General features: G+C 38.6%; 2 protein-coding genes across 7 annotated transcripts in view; one reads left to right on the top strand and one right to left on the bottom strand.

Annotated features, from left to right (window-relative positions):
* Nucleotides 1–534: 534 nt before the first annotated feature.
* Nucleotides 535–14,291, bottom strand: LOC112563531 (MAGUK p55 subfamily member 6-like). Of its 6 annotated transcripts, XM_025237545.1 has the most exons (16): nt 14,028–14,061; nt 13,456–13,536; nt 12,919–12,989; nt 12,299–12,417; nt 11,919–12,071; nt 10,801–10,953; nt 10,528–10,606; nt 10,202–10,350; nt 9,555–9,686; nt 8,866–8,977; nt 8,669–8,728; nt 6,355–6,516; nt 5,029–5,231; nt 4,752–4,871; nt 4,406–4,432; nt 4,022–4,198 (listed from the first exon to the last, which is right to left on the bottom strand). In XM_025237545.1, the coding sequence occupies exons 3-16, from the start codon at nt 12,953–12,955 to the stop codon at nt 4,022–4,024; spliced, it is 1,683 nt and encodes a 560-aa protein (XP_025093330.1). In that variant the 5' UTR covers nt 12,956–12,989; nt 13,456–13,536; nt 14,028–14,061. The 6 variants fall into 6 exon arrangements, with proteins under 6 accessions (XP_025093286.1, XP_025093330.1, XP_025093297.1 ...); XM_025237501.1 differs by lacking the exons at nt 13,456–13,536; nt 14,028–14,061 and adding an exon at nt 13,368–13,402 and having other exon boundaries at nt 535–4,198; XM_025237512.1 differs by lacking the exons at nt 13,456–13,536; nt 14,028–14,061 and adding an exon at nt 14,234–14,291.
* A 780-nt stretch (nt 14,292–15,071) lies between these two features.
* The window catches only part of LOC112569616 (cyclin-dependent kinase 14-like), a 52,063-nt gene continuing 45,407 nt past the window's right edge, over nt 15,072–21,727 (top strand). The window contains 1 exon segment of the mRNA XM_025247453.1: nt 15,072–15,278. Coding sequence (XP_025103238.1) covers nt 15,230–15,278 — 49 coding nt within the window. The 5' untranslated portion in view covers nt 15,072–15,229.

A 21,727-nucleotide genomic window follows, 5' to 3' on the forward strand; every position in this document is an offset into this window, starting at 1 on the left:
CCCAGTTATTGAAATAACATCTCAAAATATGATCCAAGAAATGCTGTGGCACATTTGTGTACATTAGCATTCATTGCTCGACTGCCACCCAGCACTTTTGTCTAGGTCACAAAATGTACTCACTGCCACATGGTTGTCAACTACAGAAACTGTTCTCATGTATTATAGACACCCATATATACATAGATGTTAAGAAGATGTAGGTGGAATGATTCAAATATTCTGGAGCAAGATCTTTTCCATAAAAAAAATAGAAATAGTGTCTCTAGTATTCATTGCTGGCTGTCATGACTTTTTCCAACAGGAGTTCCTGGTTATTGTGGTTGCTTTTTACATTGGAGGTTCCTTCACACCCATGTACTCAACATGAAACACAGAGTGTGTACTTTGTTAATATCATGAACCAAGGCCCATGTCTAAATACTTGTGCACTTTATATATTAGAACATAAGTGTATGCCATTTGCTAGTGGTGAAGCTAGGATGTTAGTAGTTGCACCTTTACATTTGTATATTTAAAATGCTGGACACAGTGTTTCAAAGCAACAGTAGTAATGCCTTTATTACAAGTATTCTAAGAGGTCCATAAAATATGACATTTGTAGGAATGTGATTAAAAAATATACAGTAACATGATACCTTAGTGCCAGTAACAAACATTCTGAGAATGGAGTAATAGTAAAGGACAAAAGGAAACATGGCAAATGGCAAGATTCTAAAAACAGGAAAGAATGAATATGAGAATTTCTATTTCACACATAAACACTCAGCTTTATGACATGCCAAAAAGTTCCAGACAAGGCTAAATAATAGAAAAACCGTAATGCCTGCATGCACTAGAATCGACATTCATAACCCATCCAGTTGACTGTGACTGGCTAGCATGTAAGCTGTAGTCAGAAACCTTATGCAGGCACTGATCCAATGTAACATCACACCACTTAACCATTTGATTTTTGTCTACAGGTCCTGTGGTTAAAAAAAAAAAAACAGTGCAAAAGAAATGTAAAATAAAAAGAAGCAAGTTTTGTGGTTTCTGAAACCACAACTTTTGTCTGAAATGTATATGCTACCAACACAGGCAGTCTTAAATTTCCATGTGGGTGCATACTTCAGTCACTGGGCACCCATTCTTTTCAATTAAAACAATGCTTTATAACCATGGAAGTCATACAACATAAAATGAGAATGGAATGTGATACCTCAATGAACAATGTTAGCGGAGGAACAACAGACTTGAATACACAATTCTGGATGACAAAGAACCTCAAACACTGAATAAACAAACTTGGGTGTAATTCACAGATCTCTAGATATAGTAACACTAAACTGAAGAGAAAGTAATGTACAACTGTTTAATTGCTAACTTCATTCCATAAATTGTAATTTTATTTTTAGATAGTAGTTGAAAAGAAGTTGATGCATAGGTTAGCATGATCCACTGCTATTGACCAGTTGCAGACTGTGCAGCCTTGTAAATAACTCTCATAAATTCTGATTACCCAGGAAATAGAAGATGCAATCCCCCAAAACACTAAGGGCAAGGCATCCTTTTATTGCAATCACTTTAGGAAAAATTTTCAGAGGACGGTCATGTTAAGGCAATTTCAAAAATAACTCCTGAAAGGCACAATTACACTAGTATGACCCATTACCTTATATCAATATCTGCCTTGAAGCATTTTTCTTGCAGATATTGTACATCTAAAATGTTGCATGTGTACTGCTCTATTAGAAGTAAAGCGTGCAGAGATATCGACATCTCCATATATCTATTCAGATTTCTTTATCACAATGTAAGGTTTCTATTTTCTAGATATCTTTTATCTTATTAAGGGTATGATTACTGTCATCAAGTCCATGCATGCATTGCACACAACTCACACACCCAGTTCCCTAACTTCCCTTTCCATCATTGCTGCAACCCTGAAAATCTTGACAAAATTCATCACACAAATTGCATAAAACTTTGTAAAAAGTGGACAGGGATCTTGCATATGAGAAATAAATTTCATGAATTAATAAACTGCTCTTTTCTGTGGATCATTTGTCAAATTTTAGAATGGTTAGACCTTGAAGATATGAACCTTTAAAAGGATACAAATAGACATAACATATAAGTCTGATTTTAAAAGCAGATAAAAATATCTTCCGATCTAAAATCTCCAATCGCACACTGTCATCCAAACATTACTCTAGATGAAAAATACATATGCAACCTAAAAGTTATAAAAAGGGAGTACTGATGAAAAGGTAGTTGAAAAACTTTGCGTTTAGACATTTTTTCAATGGAAATTAGAAAAATATGCTGTTTTATTTCAATCACCTAACCATTTTTTCATACAGCCTTAGAACAACAAAATGTAATAAATGCATTTCAAGTTTAGGGGGCAAGAGTCCAACTAAACAATTTTATCTTTACTCCTGCAATAAAAGACAGTGATACTATTGATCAAGCCATACTTGCAGAATGCATGATCCAATAAACAAGCCCTTCTCCAAAAGGAGTTATATACATGGAAATATAAATGTACTTTTTTCAATCTGTGTAATTTCTAGAGATCACAGACCACCATTTGAAGACTTCATCATGTCATACTTTGCTGAAAAAATTTAAAACCAATACAAGAATCCAAGAACAGGTTCTAGTATCACAATGACTGGCTTTGTGGCCTAGTCACTGTTCCTTCATAGCCATCATGCCAGCCTATTATTGATTAAAGTCATAAGAGATCTACACATTTTGGAATGTTACCTTAAGAATTTTATTGAAGATGTTAACATAAGGTGCGTGTTAAACATTTAAAATGAGTTCCAATTAAGAACAAAACACATTTTTAATAAATATTTTCCAATGAACATTTCATCTGTAGCTAGCCTGCCTCTTGATGGAAAGGCACTTCTAGCACCACTGCCACTATATTTGTGATTGGCCAGGTAATATCCAAATAAATGGCTGGAAATCAGTATTACATTTCTGTTTATGACATTGTACTTACATGGAATGTTATTTTGGTTTAAAAAGTAGTACAAGTAACTCGAAAGGTCCAACACAATGATGTTACATCTTCTGTGAGCTAATTAGTGCAAATTAGCTCAAGGCCCTTTAACTTCCAAATTACTCTTCTTCATTCAACAGGTTCTTGAACCTCTAAACTATGCAACATCTCAGCAATCTACTGTTATTGCTACTGTCATCCCTCTATTATCCTTCGAGAATAAAAGATATTTATTCTCCTACAATGTCCAGGTGTACATTCTTAGCCTGAAGTATTTAGAAATAGCCACACCTTTATAAATATTAAAAGTAAATGTTGTTAGATACACTGAATTAGAGTTTATGCTTTAAGAAAGCATATATTCACTTTTAATGATGTGCAATAAGTCACTGCTGTAAATAAAAATGATATAAATATACATTTCTCTTAAACTAATCTAAATTATACTGGGTTTAATTTAACTTTATAAAATAAACTTTACCTTTTATAGATGGTACATTTTATTTAACGTCATTCAACATGTTCATGAAACGACACCCGTGTATTTCTAGCTATTTTTTTTTTAAACTGACATAAATCTTAAAAGCTGTCATTCTTTTCAGTCTGTTAAATTTTGATTTTAAGGATTCTTCTTGAAATCACAGATTACACACATACTAACAGCTACCTGTTAGTTTAGATGCCCCAGTATCTGTACACATTATCTTTAAAGGCACTAAGTGGATTTATGCAATATTCTATTTCTTGTGGTCTGAATTTAGACCATCTGAAAATTGGTGAGATATAACCTTCCACTTCCCAACCAGAAAGAAAAAAAAAAATAAAGAACCAATGGTTACATCCTGTTTTGTTCCTCTTACAAACTACCTTTTTTTTTTACAGCACATTTTTAATCTTAAAAAGTCTGAATGTGCAGGTGGGAAGACAATAAAAAGCTGTCTCTCCCAAATTTGTCATGCACTTTGCATCAAAGAAACTGCATGCAGCTAATACAGGTAGCCACACTTTTGGAAGTCTATGTGCTCAATACACCCAGTTGACAGGCACCCACTGCTGCTCAGAAGTGAGCTCATTTAAAGCTTTACGCAACTGGCGGTAGGCATCTTCAAAGGAGTCATTGACTATGATGTCATCAAAGTAGCTGCTGTAGACTCGTTCAATCTGCTGACTTTCCTTAACTGTGGTAATAAAATCTTCCTCCTGCAATGTAACAAAAATGCTGTGAATGGTTATTTATTGCACAGGCAAACCTTATGCAGCTGGTAAAATCAACAGTAGCAGCTTTGTCACAGAATTCAGATGTTCACAGGTACACATAGTAGTGTTACCTTTTAACGTTCTTAACAGATTGTGATATGAATTGATCAACACAAAGCAAATGAGACCAGCAAGATTTTCAAAACTTACTGTTTTCATTTCCACTCCTCCCCGATCCTGAAAAGTCAGAAAAAAAAAACTTTTCACACAAGTTACTACTCTGCTACCTACTTTTCCACAAATCTTTGATCTATTCAGCCCCCCAAAAAATTGACACTAATTTTAGGTTATAAACTATAGAATTTAGTTCACAAAGTATACTCCATATTAATGGATAAAAATAGCGAACACAAATATAGTTTAAACCTTGGAAAACTGTTATTTTTATTTGTACGTCTTCAAGGTGAATTAAGAAACATGCTGCATCACTTCTTTTAACTATTTAAAATGAGATCAAATATTTCATTTGTTAGTTTGCTTTTAAGCCTTTGCTTACCTTGTTCCCACGAGCAAACCTTCGCCCTTCTTCGTACATGACTTTTAATGCCTCCACACTTGGGGCAGCAATGAACACAATGAATGGAAGAAACTCAGAAGTCTTTAGAACTTTCAAAGCCTGAAAACACCACAGAGGTTTATTTTAAACCTAAAAACAACATTCTTCTACACGAAAAAACAAAATGAGGATAATGTAGGGGGGGGAACCCCCAATGCCTAAATGGTTAAATCTTTATGCTTAGGTTTATTTTCTTGGCCAGAGGTGATGAACTTACAGTTGGGTTAACATCCAGGACACACATCTTCCCAGAATCGATGACTTCTCGTACAGTATCAAGACGAGTGCCATACAAATTGTTGTTGAATTCTCCATATTCCACATACTTGCCAGCCATAATGTCGGCTTCCATTGTAAGCCGGTCAGTGAAGTAATAACCCTGACCATGCACTTCTTTCTCCCTAGGAGCTCTCGACGTATCTGCATGAAGAAAGCACTCATGATGTTAAATATAGCCAAATTAAATTAAAGGGAAGTGAAGAATTTTGAAAGCATTTTTAATATGGAATAATTGTCTTAAACATACTTGGTACATATTTTAGCCACATGTACAATTAAAATCAGTTAACAGACCAGAGTAAATGACTGTTAATTGTACCCAACATAATATACACTAACAAAACGTCTCTAATAAAACTTGCTAAGATCCATCAAAATCAAGTTGTAACTGATCTAAAGAGGGAAATCAGCCATCCTGCTGTTATTCAAGGAACCATGATCTGTCAATTTAAGTTCACTTATTTTAAATGTTGAAAATAAAGCTTTTAAAATCATATCATAGTGCTTTTCTTTGTTGCTTTTACTTGGATTTATAGGGAATTAACTCTCCAGGAATCAATCAATATATGTGACTGTCTGTTGTAGAAGTGAGAGTGTTTGTTGTAGAAGTGAGTGTCTGCTATATGGTACATGTGCAAATACATGTGCATGGTTGTTTATGATTTAGTCTATGTAATGTATGATTTATATAAAGCACTCTGAGCAAAATTTTTGGAAAGCTGCGATATAAATCCTCATCATCATCATTATTATTTATACCATGGTAGACAAAATATGCTCTCTTAGAATGTACTACATTGATTTTTTAAAATGTCTCTGCAGAAAGTCACAAAAGAGCAAAAACGGAGAGTCATAAGAATCATATTTTTATAAACAAATGACTTCTGCAAAAATTCGTTAATGAAGCACAATCAACTGATGCGCTAGTAAAGAAAAACAGACAAGGAACAGGGGAAAGGGTGGGGACTGGTCATTTCGACAATACCGTGTTGCCCCAGCCATGTCAACTTCCTGCCAGAGTTGACAGGAATTGACCCTGTCATAACCATTTTATCATCCTATTGCCCCAACACCGAATGTTGAATTGACCCAGGCTAAATGAATGCCCAAGCAACAAGACCTGTTTGAAGTTAACCAAGCATCTGCATACGCATTTGACAGCACTATTACACTTCTCATGCATGCTTATCAGATATTTATTCAGCATGAACATTTACACAGATTTCAACCAATTGTCTGCCAACCAAAACTGGCATAAGCTTACGAGGCATTGCAGCACCAAACCGGCGAGGATCATCTTTGATGAGTCTCTCTTTGAGAGATCGCCTGCCAACTCCATGTGCACCTACTAGTACAAGGACTCGTCGCTGAAAGGGTGCCATTCTCCGAACTTCTTCATAGCACTGCACGTCTGCTGTATCAAACTCTGCACAATGATAAGAATATGAAAAAACTGCAGATAAAAAATGTTTCACTTATTAATAGTTTTTTTTTTGTAACAGTGTAATCTCTTTTTGCTTTTAGAACTGTACTCACTCATGACTGATACCAGCTGAGGACCATGACGCTGATATTGTGCTTTTTATCAGGATGTGACAGTTGAAGACCTGTTCAACTGTGCTCCTGCTTTTTCTGAAACCAGCCTGTCCTACTTGCTAGCAATTTCTAAGCAGTAGTACTGAGGCAATTCTGGATTATTTTAAGTATGACTTTCCTTGGGTGGCTGATTAAACTGATAGTTCTGGCATTGTGGGTTGTTTTCTTTGGAGAAGGTATGACTAGTGACTGTGTCCAATCATTTTCAAAATTTCCTTTTATAGTTGCCAAGCATGTGCAGGTGGGTGGGTACATATCCAAGCAAGTGAGTGAGAGATTCAGATATCTGTACCTCTGTACCATGAATGATATTAATATTTAATATTACAAAGATGACACCAAGAAATTTTACAACTTGAACCACTTTGAATACTGTGCTGTTTAACAAAGATTGACAAGTCTGGAAACATGTCTTTACAAAAATGAATGCATTCCGATTCAAGAAAACTTGAAGCCATTTACTGTCGCTCATTTCTGAAAACCACTAATACACATCTGATGACAGCATTCAACACATGGTAAGAGCTGCCTCAGATGCACAGAGCGAAATTGTCTACACATGGGACAGACTTTAAGATCAAATCTTATACTGAAAAGAGTAGGTGAGTGTGCTGCCCTGAGGGACACCCGTTTCCTGTTTCTGAGGATATCAAAGAACAGACCCAGCATAAACCTGAAAGACCAGTCTTCCCCCCTCCACCCCCTTCAGACCAGGCTCAAGCCAGAACTGCAGATAGAAGAAAACAGTGAGTCAACATTCAGTCATACCTGATCTTCATGCATAAAAATATAAAAGGTTGGTTTATGTTGAAGTCATTGGCTTCTGAAGGCACTTGGTATTTGAGGAGTTCAAAAGTAACCTGTCTGCAGCAAGAATCAGCAGAAAACAAAGACAAAATAAGAGGCTAAAGTAGTGGAGACAGGAACAGAAGTAGTCCATCTACTTTGGCAAAGACTACTTGCAAAACAGCAAGCCAAACTATGAATGGCTAGAACACAGCTAGATGAAACACAAACATTCATTCTTCTTGCTCCTAATTGCCCCCAGTGGAGCATAGGGCCGCAACTACGCCATGCCACTGGACCCGGTTCTGGGCATCCCTTTCCAGCTGGAACCATGTCACACCAGCTGCCTCCACCTTGCTGTCGACCAATCTCCTCCATATCTGTTTGGGTCTCCCAACCCTCCAGCCCAGCACTTGTCTTGTTAAATTGTTGGGCGGCTTTCGCAAGGTGTGACTGATCCAGCCCCACTTCTGCTTCTTGGTGTTTTGGCTGGCAGGTTTTTGGTTGGTTCTCTCCCACAGGTCTGTATTGGAGATCTTCCTCGGGCCATCTGATGTTGAGGATGTGGAGCAGACATCTATTGACGAATGTCTGAATCTTGTTGGTGATGGGGTTTGTCACACGCCATGTCTCAGATCCATATAGCAGGACTGACTTTACATTTGCTTTGAAGATGCAGATCTTGGTGTGCATAGATAAGGCCTTGCAGATCCAGATAGGTCGCAGGGTGTGGAATGCAAGTCTGGCTTTATTTATTTGGCTTCTTACATCTTCATCTGCACCTCCATCTTTGCTATGCTGCCAAGGTAGGTGAAACAGTCAGACTCTGTAATACATTCCCCATGTAGTTGGAGTGGGGCTTCTTGCTTGTTGTTGACCTGCATTACCTCCATCTTCTTGATGTTGATGGTCTGGCCAGTCATCGCTGCTTCTTCTGAGAGCTGAGTGAGCTTTGTCTGGCACAAACATTCATGGTGTAAAAAAACTGCAGCATTGGCCGGGATCTTGCCTTTATAGCAGTAGCTCACCTGATCTGTAAAGCACACTACACACATGCCCTATGCAGTCAGGGTGATAACTTCCAATTGTTAGAAAGCATCTGTGGCTTGGATGTCCCTGCAGTCATGTCATCTAGTACAAAGAAGAAACACAAAACTGACCAGCATACTTATTCTTCTCACATGAAAACTACTCACCTTTAGAATCTTTCGAACTGTATTTAATTGTTTTTTTCTTCTTTTTTGTCAAGCCGCAGACTGAAAAAGGAAAATAAGAGTATCATTTTTATTCAGATTAATGAATGTTTACAGAAAAAATATTTATTCTTAATATTCCCAGCTATGAAAATATTCCACTCGCTCATCAAACACTCCAAGGATAACAAGATACTTACAAAGACTGCTTTTGGAGTAGTCATTATTTACTGGCACAAATGCTTTTCGTTTCTCCTCAAGTGTTGGAGATGGTATCAACCCTACAGGTCCATTGATGTCAGCAAGACGTGCCTAATTCCATATATGTGAAAAAATAATGTTTCAATAAAACAAATTATGCTGTTCCTCAAATGGAGTCACCTTTTTTAACCCCCATACCCCAAAGGAAAAAACTCCTTAACACTCTAAATTCTTGATTTACTATCAATGTTTAAAGTCTGAGCATAATGACTGATATCCTTGACGCAGAAAAGTATTAACAGAAATTTGAGGCATGCTGGACTTTCACATATTTTTCCTGACTTCTTACTTTCTTTACCATTCAGGGTCCAAAACGAGTTCTCCAGCAATGGTCGAGCGACACTGAATACCAGGTATATCAAGTTAACATCGTGGCATTCTGATGGAGACATTTTCCCTTTCGTACACAATTCTCTCATCCCTTTGTCCTTTATACTACCTAGATATAATGGGCCTTTAAGATTACCAGTATTCTACATGGCAAGATTTGAGTAAGTACACCTAGTGTAAGGCATCTTTTAATCAAAAAGTATCTGTCATACATACAACCAAGAGTCTTAGACTTGGCCACTTTAAATTTTTTCTTCAGAAAAACATCCACAGCAAATAAGTCTAAAACTTGGTGTACCTGCCACCAGTTCTGGTCATCTCTGTTCACAATCTCCAAAACATCGCCCAGCTGGAATGGGAGCCCAGTTTCTTTGCAGGGTAAAAGTCGATCTTTCATAGGATCATAATTAAATCGTGCCCGCATGTAGAGCTGGAACATTAAAAAAAAAAACATTTACCATAAAAATTGATAGCAAACATAAAAAACAATGCTTGCTTAGGTTCCCAAACACGAAGGTTTATAAGAAAGTGTTTTAAACTAAGAAGTCTAAATGAAAACGCTGAAATTTCTATCAAGAATATTAGTTTATATTCTCAAAAGTAGTTGGTCTTCAAGGATAACACATGGCTTATGTTCCCTGATGAAGACAACCTGTACTTGTAAATATGGATTCAAGGTATATAACACACCGAACACCACCATTTTAATATGTATTTCTGACTGCTGGAGCAATATGAGGTCACATAACAACTAGAGTTGTATGCAGGACTTTGATGTTTTGTACTTTCTTTTGAACTTTAAATTCATGGGTTTTGAGGGAAGCTTCAACCATGTTTACACTGAAAATGACAGAAGTCTGTGCACTTCCTTTTTCCAAAGAGAAAAAACTTATCATTTAAAACATAATCAAATGCTGATATTTATAACAATGTTTGAATGCTTACTGGTTTTGCGTCAACCTTGTTGTGGTATGAAGGGACAACTTTGAAAGTGATAGATGGATCAGAATCCATTATTACTTCCATAAGCTGCTCAGGGGTGCAAACTGGAATACCGTTGACTTCTCGCACAATGTCATTGACATGCAACAAGCCTACACACAAAAAGCAGGAAATCCCAGCTTTTAAACAGCACCATTGTTCCCATGATTTTTAACATCTAAGTCAATGACTTTTTTTTTTGGTTTTCCTTTTTAATTCTCTTATGTATTTAATCTTATGTGATTCATTTGCTTCAAAAGCTGGTAAGGAATAATCACATAATTGCCTACCCTGTTTATCAATGAGACTTCCTTGAAGAATGCGTGCTATCACCAAGTCATCCTTCTCATCTAACTTCACAGTAATGCCCTGAAATGACATCATCAAGCAGTCATGAAAAAAAAACCACAGAACAATTGAAGTCTTCAAAATCTCTATGACTCAACATTTCTGTTGGTAATTGAAATACACACCCCAATACCCGTTATCACATATTTTTATTGATCCATCACAATATTCTTTATTTAAAAACAAACACTAGTCATTAAAACCACAATACCTACCAACGGCTCATTCTGTGACTTGTGAATGTTGACAAAGCGCACCTGCTCTGCAGCTGTACTAAAGACAGGTGGTGGTGGCTCTGACAATATGTATGTCTCAAACTGCTCTTCATATCGCTTATTACAGATATCATCATGGGCTATCAGTAATGCCTGCGTTGAAAGATAAAATAAGTTATGAGCAGGGTTCACACAAGACTGACCGCACTGAAAATAAGGACCTGGAAACCTGTTATAAGGATCATTCAAGGACTTTTTCATAACATACAGACAAACCAAACTACAGGTCATCTGTCCCTCATATTTCATTTATCACAGATTTATAGATCAAAGAAGGAAGATATAACCTGGGGCACAATTTTATTAGCCATTTTCTTATCAGTTTCAGCTCTATGGTGCTTCTCATTCTTCCCACATATTTTTGTTGTCACGTCTGCTTTTAAACTAGCTTCAGCCAAGATTAAGAAACAATATTCAAAGATACATTGCAAAGTCTATAATGCATTTCTGTCTTTTTTTTCCTCCAGTATCCAATCTTTGTAATCTCTTCCTTTGAACCATCTCTGTTGAAATCTGCACATCCCAGTTCTCTAACCATAATGACTTTGTTCAATGCCAGGCCACTTGTATAAAAAAATGTTTCCCCCAGCTTGTTACTTCAAAAAAGGCTGCCTATCCTTTTGTCCACACACACAAATAAAATTTATGGATGGTTAGGAGTCAAAATGTTTCTTGGGACTAAAGTATGGTCAAATCAAGATGCAACCCCACTTTTTTCATATCTGAAGTTCACATATGCACAGATACAAAAATGAACCAAACTAAATATTTTGACATTATGATTTAAAGCACACACATATATATAAATATAAATAAAAAGATATAGATATTTCGATAATCAAGCACAGTTTAGTTTCAGCCTTGGGCAGTTTCTTTGTTTTACTTATTTTTATGGAAATTGTAATAATGTATGGTGTCAAACCTTCCCCCAACCCTCTATGGAGTCAGGTACCCATTCCCACCTACAGGGTTAATTGGGGGAAGTTTGCTACAAGGGTATGAAACCGACATGCCTCTTATGATGTCCACATTAATGTTGCTGGTGATGTGAATATTACCTTGAAGTGGGGACTGTCCATGACATTTCGAAGATCTGCTGCTGCTGGGATTCGGTTAGCTTGGACTCCACACAAGTCTAGAACATCTCGAGCAGTCTCAACTGCTTCATGATCTCGAGCTCGTGGAAGCTTCACTTCTAAGTTTTCATGGATCTGCAATTGACAAGATGAATATCTTGTTATTAATCATAAAATTTACAAGGGGAGGGTATTTTGTAATATCAAAAGCTGCTATGTGCTACCAAAACTATTAATTAGCAATGCTATCTCCCTATCTGACATAAAATTTTCTATTAAAAGTATTAAACGCATGCAGGTACATTTCACCCTACTGAATATCGCATGTTGTCAAGGACAGATAATAAACCAGATTAACATACATCAATGATATTCATCAATGAATGGTCCTCAAGAATTTGTCGAAGGAACTCAATGTCATCATTTTCTGCACCAATGTGTTCAAGGTCATCCAAATTCTCTCTCAGCTGTTCTACAGCCTCTATAAAGAAACATACATAATTTGTTTCAATGAGAAAGGCAAAAATTAAAATTAGTTTTATTCTGCACAAAAGTTTAAATACAAAATTCATATAGGCAAATCTATGAAACAGCACACAATGTTTCAAACTGTTTTTAGATATTTAATCATTTTAACATATAGAGACATTTATACAATATTAAAAACAAAAAACCAAATTCTAATTTATGCTAAACCAGTTTTTGGACTACTGAGAGCTAGGAGGTTGATTATTTGGCCTTAAGATCAAATTTATTTTCACAACATTTGGAACATGACTACTGTCATAGCAAACATGGTCTTAAGTCGACAGACTACCTGTTTATCTAAATACACAAAAAATGCAAATAAAACAAAGAAAACAATTATGCAGAATATCTCTAAATGTGGATTTCCAGAAACCATGCATGCTATGGTGCTAAGCACTTATTGTATTATGGAAAACTTTCCTGAAAAGATTTTGAAAACAGCAAATTACTCAACCTTTGGCACTCAGTGCTTCAGATGTTGCTGAAGGCATTGTGCCTTCTCCCTGTTTTAGTTCTTCACAAAACCTGCAAGAAAGTAAAAGCAGTTGAAATATAATAAAGCATTCATTCGTATCAGGTAAACTAGGCAAATCAAGTAAGCAGTTTTCAAAATCATTTCAAATGTAAAACCACATAATACAAGTCACACTTCTTGTAAACATATAATGCTGTACTATCTAAAGTAGTATCCATTACGAGAATTTATGCATAATATAATAGAAATTTATAACTTTTCATCTTCTTTCTAAGCAAATGGCAATCAAAATGATGAACGAAGCATCTGCATTGCCTATGGCTGTATACAAAACTTTCAGAGTTTTCTTTTTTATGGGATTTTCGTACACTTAGTCGACAAATCGCACAGAATAATTGGTTCAACTCACTGTAAAAATCTTTAAAGACCCTTTTATACTGAAGTACATATGCGTTTGTGCAATACTCCAGTAATTCACTGCGTCCGTGACTCCCGCAGGGTTAATCTACTCCCTACCTCGATGTTTACATGAAGCGCATATTCTAATGCCTCTTGCCAGCACGCTAGTTCCGCTTTCAGTCAGACTTTGAAGAGGTCTAAACAGACACATCCGAGCAACAGAAGGATTATGTCTTGGAGTTTGTGTGATTATAATGAAAAGAGATGTGCAATGTCTCTACCGATAATGGAAAGTATTTCCGGAATAGTACTTAAGCAGCATGGATCTTAACGTTTCTGGGCACACAGCAATGGCAAGCATTAATGATTTGAACAAACGAGCGTGCACGTGCAAGATGGCTTGGAATGCATCGAATAAAGTGCATTAAAGAAAAGTAATACTATGACAAGCAAATGCGTGAAACATGTAGTAATCATTCAATTTACACGGCAACGTCGCCATTTTGCCGGAAAAGGGACACCCACTTCGGGACATTTTATTTATCACCTGTCGTTGTTAGGTGCCATGTAGACTGAATAAAAAGACTCCATACTTTTCTGATGTATTACCCGTTATATATTTAGCGGATAAAATGGAATAAATTATTTCCTCTTGCAGTACAATGATTTCGCTCCATAAAATAACTCACCTGTCGAATATAATATAGTGACGCAAAGATTCGCAAAAGTTACCTGTCTCACGTGATCATTCGTACATGACGATTGGTCAACATTCTGAACCCCCACAACGAAAGAAACTACGATCGCGCGCAAAAGTATATATGCTTTCGTCGTCGTCGTTATTAACTCGTGAATGCAGTATCGTGGCTTTGAAACTAATTACCGTTGTCCTCACCTGTGCATTTATTTTCTTTCAACATCTTTCCCATGTCAAAAGCTTGCTCGAGTCAACTAACTGAACGTCGATCGAGGTTCATGTGTGTGCAGATCTGCAACGAACTATATATGAAAACAAACAACAAGAAATATAATGTATGGTTATTAAATACAATGATTGCAAAAATTACTCAAAAGTACATTTATTTCAGTGTATATAGTGTTCTCGACTCAAACATCAGATGATTTTGCCTATGAGAAGATATATAGGTAAATAGTCCAGTTGACCTATAAATGGCTTTATAAAGTACCTTCTGTAGAACTACATTAGTAAATAAAATCTGTTGAGTATGTGAAACACTCAATAAGAAGATAATATATAGTTTATATAACTTTAATAATGTCAGATCACATTGCGTTATGGGAAATAAGCGGATCTCTCTTAATCAGTGAAGACAATTTTAATGAAACCCGGCGGTTGCCACACTAAAATGAAAGCAGAGGACACTTCAACAAGTTTAGTTAAAAGTATACAGTTTCAAGTTGATGTGACTGCGCCACACCGGATCACTTATATACAAATAACGACTGCACACGATATGATCTTTCAAACGAAATGGTTCACACTTTAGTGCATTTAGTTGCAGAAACATCTTTCTGCTTCTATTTATAGTTTTCATATAGTTTCCTTTGCTTTGCGAGGCCTCTTGGTGTTATTCGTATAAATTATTAGGCATGAATGTGTATGATAATGTCCGACAAAGTAAAATGCTGCGTACTGTATGTTTCTGCGTGGCAGACGTCGTGTCGTAGTCAGTCGTCTGCTCGCTGGGAAATGTTAGCCGAGTTATCTCCCCTGCTCTAATAGATCTCATCTAAAATGGCGACATCACTAAGGGCTTTGTGTGTGTGATCGAGCCTCGTCATTTCAGTATGATAGACGTGCGCAGAATTTGCTAGAGAACAAGCTGTGGATACTTCAGGAGAATATTATCCCCCTCTCTGCTTACTCGGAATGGCTAGTGAAACTCGTTTTTCAGATGGTCATGTTAATCTTCGTGAAGGTGAGCGAAAAAATTGCAGTGTGAGTGGATGATTGCCAAACGAACTGCTGCTTTTTCTCTTGACAGTCTTTTGTGCGTTAGTCACTTTCTCGCTCCCGATGATGCAGTCTTCGCTTTTATCACGCATATGTGCTATGTGCTTCAAGCATTTTTTCATGGGTAAAAGCAAAATATAAGTTTATGAGTATGAAATTGAGCTCGAAAGTCAACGTATATGTATGTACTTTCGTTCTGATGTTGCATTAACTGTTCCTCTACTACTACGGTACGAGTAATACCACATCTCTTCACCATCAAGAACGAACAACTGCCGACCGGTTTCATGAATAAAAAACCAAATAGATCATAAGCTTAAAAAAACCTAAGTTTATCTTGTCATAATATTATTGATCCTGTAAGATGATTTTGATTATGTGCAACATGTTATGATAACGTTCCCTGTGGGGTCAATTTTCCGCTCAACCATTAGTCTGCAGTCACTGGTGACAATGCGAAACGCTACTTGCAGCCTTTTTATTGTTTGGCCTTTAATCATGTGTGCAGACTATGTTGCTTAGGCATGAATCAGTATCTCAGAATATTTGCAGAGTTGAATGCATTATTAATACTGTATTTATTATAACGCCACTTCAGCACCTTGCAGTAGTCATCAGTTTATTTCTCCTGAAAAAAAACTAGTAAAGGAAACATTTACTAGGACATTTAATAATTAAACAATCTAAAAACATGGCAGATAAATACTTGAAACTTAAATACAGGAAACTTTTCTTGATGTGTCATGATGTTATTGTGGTTATTCTAATATTTAATATCTAATATTATGTTGTGTGGAGGGAAAATAGAGTAAAGCTTACATACTGATCAATCTCTATAAATGATTACTGTATATTTGTGTATGAACCATAAATATTTCTACATGAATATAGGTATTTTACTATAATTTCATTAAAACCAAAAGATAGTATTGATGACTCATCACTGACAGAACATATGGCGTTGACAGTGATATTTTGATATCTTGATAGCAATCATTTCAGATGACCATATCAGTATTGCAGAGATTAATTCACTGTTATTATGTGCACAATTTGTGATGGTATGCTTGATTGTATTTCTGCATTTTGTACCATTAATGTCAAAAGGAAAATGCAGTTGGAAAATATCTTTAGTTCAGAGTTTCCACAAACTGAAGATGAAGAACAGCACCTAGCTGTACTTGTTCTGTTCTTCCTGTGTAGTGTGTGTGAGAGAGAGAGTTGTGTGTAAATTAGTGATCTAGTCCTCTACCTTTAGAGATCTCAAGTTACTTAACAGCCTTGTCATTAAGCTCTCAATGTTTTACAAGCAGGGTTGGAGAAAGCAACATAAAACAGAAATGAGGTTCGTGGCACAAAACACTACATATAAACATGAACATAAAATAGTGTCATAGAATATTTACAAAACTTCTGCCTTAACGTAATTTATACATCCCCCCAACCACCACCACCACCATCAACGGACCATTTGAATAAGGTAATGCATAATATCGTAGGCCCAGCATCGAACATCGTGTGTGCCGGATTTTTTTCATTTGCTGTTTAAGTGAGTTTGAGTCAGACCCTTGACCTTACGCTGACAAGAGGCTCACGGTTTCACTGCTGCCCAAAGGTGGCAAAGATCGGGCCACTCGGCAGCTGCGGTCGGCCTTTATGTTCCTTCGGGGTAGGAAGTAGGAACAGCTTTGGGAGCAACCGCTCCCTTCGGCTGGTTCAGCTGCTGTTTGTCACCATAATGGCTGTACCTGAGTGTTCCCTGGAAGGAGCCGTAGCAATAGGCGGCTAGAGTAGAAACGTACTGCGGCTGTACGTCAATGGCTGCTAGCTGTTATCATCCCTGGTCCTTAGAACCTTTCATTTGTCAGGGAAAGGTTTACGTGCACTGTCCTTTGGAAATCTTTAGCGCTGCGTGAACTTCGGCCTCAAATTTTAGTGTTGGAAGAGATGAAGACATAATAATAGACCAACAAGGAGCGTTATGTCGATTTCCATTTTAGCACACTATTGACTAGAAATACATCGAGGGCTGACGCCAAGAAGCCTCGGGAGTGACAGTGCAGGTTGCAACTTTAGCCTACAAGGTCGACATTAAATTTAGGCATGTTTACCGCTACTCGACCCGCCCTATTATTTTGCTCCCGACCCCATAGCTGGTGGTTGGGATGGGAAAACGCCTATCACACACATGAATTCAATCAAAACAGTTTTTTTCTCTATGCGTGTCGGGGTGCAGGAAGGTGGTGTCCACTGCGTAAACACTTCTTTCTTGCCTATTCTGTTGACATTTGCAATTTGTCATGGTTGGCCATTGTTATTTGGCTAAACATCTACGGGTATTTGTACAATTATAATCGTAACCGTAACTGCGTAATTCTGCGCTGTGAAACGCGATCAGCCATAGCGATACAGAGATTAATAGTAGGTAGGTGAAGCAAAGTTCCCGTCATCATGAACTACCCCAAACACACGTGTATGTACGCACGCATCTTCATGTGGCAACTAAAACGGCTGAATCGCTTCAGAAGCGGGCAGTAGCTTTATCGACAGTATGGAGACGTGGCCCAACACTACAATGCTTTCCGCTTTAGCAGATAGCTTTTGGGGCCAGTAGAGCAGCTGCTATGGGAGCAGTCACTAGTCTGGTTCATTTAAAAGCGAAAAGCAAAGTCCATAATGCTAGCATAGGAGTTTGTAAAGCCCGTGCACTGCCAGTGCCTCTGTAGAGGTTAGCACAGTCCTTCAGTGTTTGGCACGCAAAAAGACATGGATTACGCTGCAAGTTAGTAGTTTCAGTCAGAATATCCTAGCGCTTCAGTAGCTAGCGGGTGTACCATGGGTGTACCCTCATCTGGATTCGAAATCTCGAGTTTAGCTTCCTCCTATCGCCATCCCATTCTCTTCATTAGACAATCGTGCCAGCTATTCTGCGAGACTGCTTTGATCATGCGAATCGGGCTTGTCAGCTGCTGTAGTCCTCGCCTTAGAACAGGGCTCAGGGCGAGCTTTTTTGCCTGCGCACTTATGGCGGTCAGGCCTGACTTGCAGACTGCTGGATGCTGATTTGTTTTCTCTCGACACGGCCGAGATCGTCCTTCGGCAAAATACGATCAGTGTTGTATTCGTTGTACTTTTGTATTTGTGTGAGCTTACTGATCTCGGAAAAATATGTGATAGTGAATAGCCCTTGGAATTTATGTTGATATTGTGAGTGAGAGAGAAAGAGAAATGCTTTTGCAGCTTTGTAGCGAGAACACTTCAGCTGAAATCTTGGCCTTTATCGGGCTTCTATGATTCCAGGGTTGCACAGGCATTATTCTCCTCTCGCCCTGCCCCAAACAATGTGCAGACATAGTCGACTGAACTGTAAGTGGTGAGATGTGAAATGATGGATCAATAGTTTGAGTTATTGAATGTGTGTGTGTGTGAGACAGACAGAGCACCTGTCAGAATCACAGCTCTTACTATAAATGGAAATATAGGTAACACGGTAACAAACGTGGTGAACTTTATCCGTCTTTCAGGGTTAGGGTTGAAAGTCGTATGAAACGATTAATAAATTACAAGTATGTTGAGCTTAACTGGATCAGGAAGGGTGGTTCAGCAAGCATGCAGACCCCACCCCCTTTTTTTTTTTTGAGGGGAGGGGAGAAAATACTTAGCGGGGTCAAGTACATTTTCATATTCAAATGCTCTTCTGGATTGTCATTTGAAGGAAATATAGCGTAAGGAAAGAAAACACTTTTGGTGTCGATACCACTTTAAACTTAGGTCCTTATCAAGATCTGACTTTAAGCAGTGTTTGTAGGTGGGTGGAGGAGGGGGGAATGGGAAAGAAGTGATGGAACACACATTGGTTGTACGTCTAACGGCATACCCATGGCATCGTTACGGCTGTTAACCCACTCACGGCAGGTCACTGTCCTCACGGACGCACGTTACCGGCATCTTAGGTGATCAATAACTTGTAGGCCTTAATTCAAGCCACATTGCCGCCTACATTTGATAGGTAGAACGGCCATCGATTTTTCGACTTTTCCTCTCTTGCTCACCGCTCACAAACATAATGGGGGAAGGGAACGGAAAGCGCAAGAGCTGGAGAGGGATTCGAAGGCTGGCGGTTTCCCATCGTCACGCGATGCTCGCTTTCAGTCTTCTTCGAGATGAGTGATTTTTGGAAAACCTGATAATATGCAGCAGCGGCCAGAATTTGCTACCCGTGTAAGTCCTACATGGTGCGGCGGGTCCACTCATTCACGTTCGTCATCCAGTTGTTTCTCGGTCTGCCTCGCCAGCACCCTTCTTCCGCGGAGCCTTGGAGGACGGTTTTAGAAAATATTAGAAAGAAGTCTCCCACCGATGAACACGGAGGTGTGGTAGTTATGGAAAGTTTTTTTCATGATATTTTCCAGAAAGACGTTGAACAGCAGATTCACCATAGGGCAGGCCTGGCGAATGCCTACTGTTGTACGAAAGAGATCTCATAACTGGTTGTTTATCAGGACTGAGGTCCGGGAGCCTCTGGATAGTACTTCGATGGTCAGAGCAAGACCATCTTTTATGTTGAATTCTGCACCACAAGCTAAAACCCCTCTTGCCAGACCTTGTCAAAAGTCTTTTTGAAATCGATGAAGTTGTGGAAGAGCTCTATACCGTGCTGCAGGTGCTTTTCAATCAGAATGCGTTTGTTGAAGATATGCTTGTTCTCTTGCCTGGTCTGAAGCCGGCTTTCTCTTCCATTCGACAGCTTCTCAGCAACGGAATCGAGGCGATTTTATATCAAACTTTGCTTGGGTGGCTGATTAGTGATATGGCCATGTGGTTCTGGCATTCCTTGCTGTTGCCTTTCTTAAAAAGGGGTATGACAAGCGATTATGTCCATTCTTTGGGCCACTCTTAGACCTTTCGGTACAATGTGATAAGGGGCTTCACCGTTTCTGCTCCGTCATGCTTGAGCAACTCCCCTGGGACGTTGTCAACACCAGGGACCGTAGTTATGAAACGAGGCCAAGTCGTTTCCCTAGATCAGAATGAAGAACTCAAAGAAAAATGTGTTATTTCCAAAGTTACAGAGCGGTTTCCAGAACCCTCAGACACCAGGGTACCTTTTGCCACCGTTTATAACTACGGCTTCATGGATAAAACAACACTTGCGGGGTATGGAAATATACGCTTGTCCTTGAGTTTCCCATGTCGCCCTAGGGCAACATCTTATCTTCGACTCATAACTACCGCCCCAGGAAATTTCCGTTCCTTCAGACTTCGTTCGCCCAGTGCGACCTTTTGCCTTAAGACTGATAGTTTTGCAGTCCCTGGTCACAGTCTGGTTGCCATGAAGGATTTGGGGGTTTGTCTCCAGTAGGGTTTTATAGGTTTGCTGCAGTACTCGGTCCATCGGTTTAGTACAGTTCTTTCTTCTTTGAGAAGATGATCACTGCTGTCATCGATAGTTATCGGCGTTTTCTGCTGACCTGTTTTGGTGAGGTCTTCAGCAGCTGAAAAAATCTTTGTTGTCACCCTATTCCACCCCTTTCTCTGTCTTGCTGCATTTTTTTCTCGATCTAATTTCCCTTAGCTGATATCGCTGCTGACCTTTCTGCACTTGGTGGCTGCTCTTTTTTTTTTACGGCTCTCCTTTGGTTACAAAGGTCAAGAACCTCCTTCGTGACCCAGGGTTTTTTTTCCCTTCTTCTTCGGCCTCCCTGGTACCTCTTTGTCTGTTTATACCTCTTTGATATTTCCAACGAGGGAAGGTATCAGCATCACTGTTGAGTTTGTTCGAGACAGCGCAGTTGCTTCAAAATTGGGCCTGGGGGAGTTTAGGAACGTTTGGGTTTCGCAGCTTGTCCAGGTCAAAGCGGATTCTGGGGTTGATGCATGGCGCTTCACCTTCAACTTCAGGCTCGTAAAGGCGAGCTTGTGGTGGCCAACTTATATCCGCGCCTGGATGTGACATTGTCTGGGCCTCGTTGATGCAGTATTTGAAGCGTCTCGGTAACAAGATTTTGTCGATCTGGTTATGGAGATATTGTGGAGTGGTGATAGCAAATGCAGCAGCGGCGTTGACGTCAGGCTTGTGACTGGTTCCGGCAAGAGCGATAGATGGCTACAAATTATGTGGGCAAAAGTCAAGGCGCAGTAGGTAAAGTGCGAAAAAGGCCACCCTGTGATCGATACTCCGTTAGGTTTGCTATGGGACAATTTCCGGAGTCAGGAATGGAAATCCCTTAACTGTCACAGAGAGAGAGAGAGTCCGATAGTCGTGACTCAGACAAGAGAGAGAAAAGAAACCTCACACCTACCATCTCGTTGGCTTTTATCGTTACAATATTTACCATATACTGGAAGAAAATCCATTGGTTTTAGTGATTTGTGTCTTTGTGTTCGAACCCCCCCTTCCCCAAATGTCACCAT

The sequence above is a fragment of the Pomacea canaliculata genome, linkage group LG1, assembly GCF_003073045.1.
Source record: "Pomacea canaliculata isolate SZHN2017 linkage group LG1, ASM307304v1, whole genome shotgun sequence".
In the NCBI taxonomy this organism is placed as follows: Eukaryota; Metazoa; Mollusca; class Gastropoda; order Architaenioglossa; family Ampullariidae; genus Pomacea; species Pomacea canaliculata.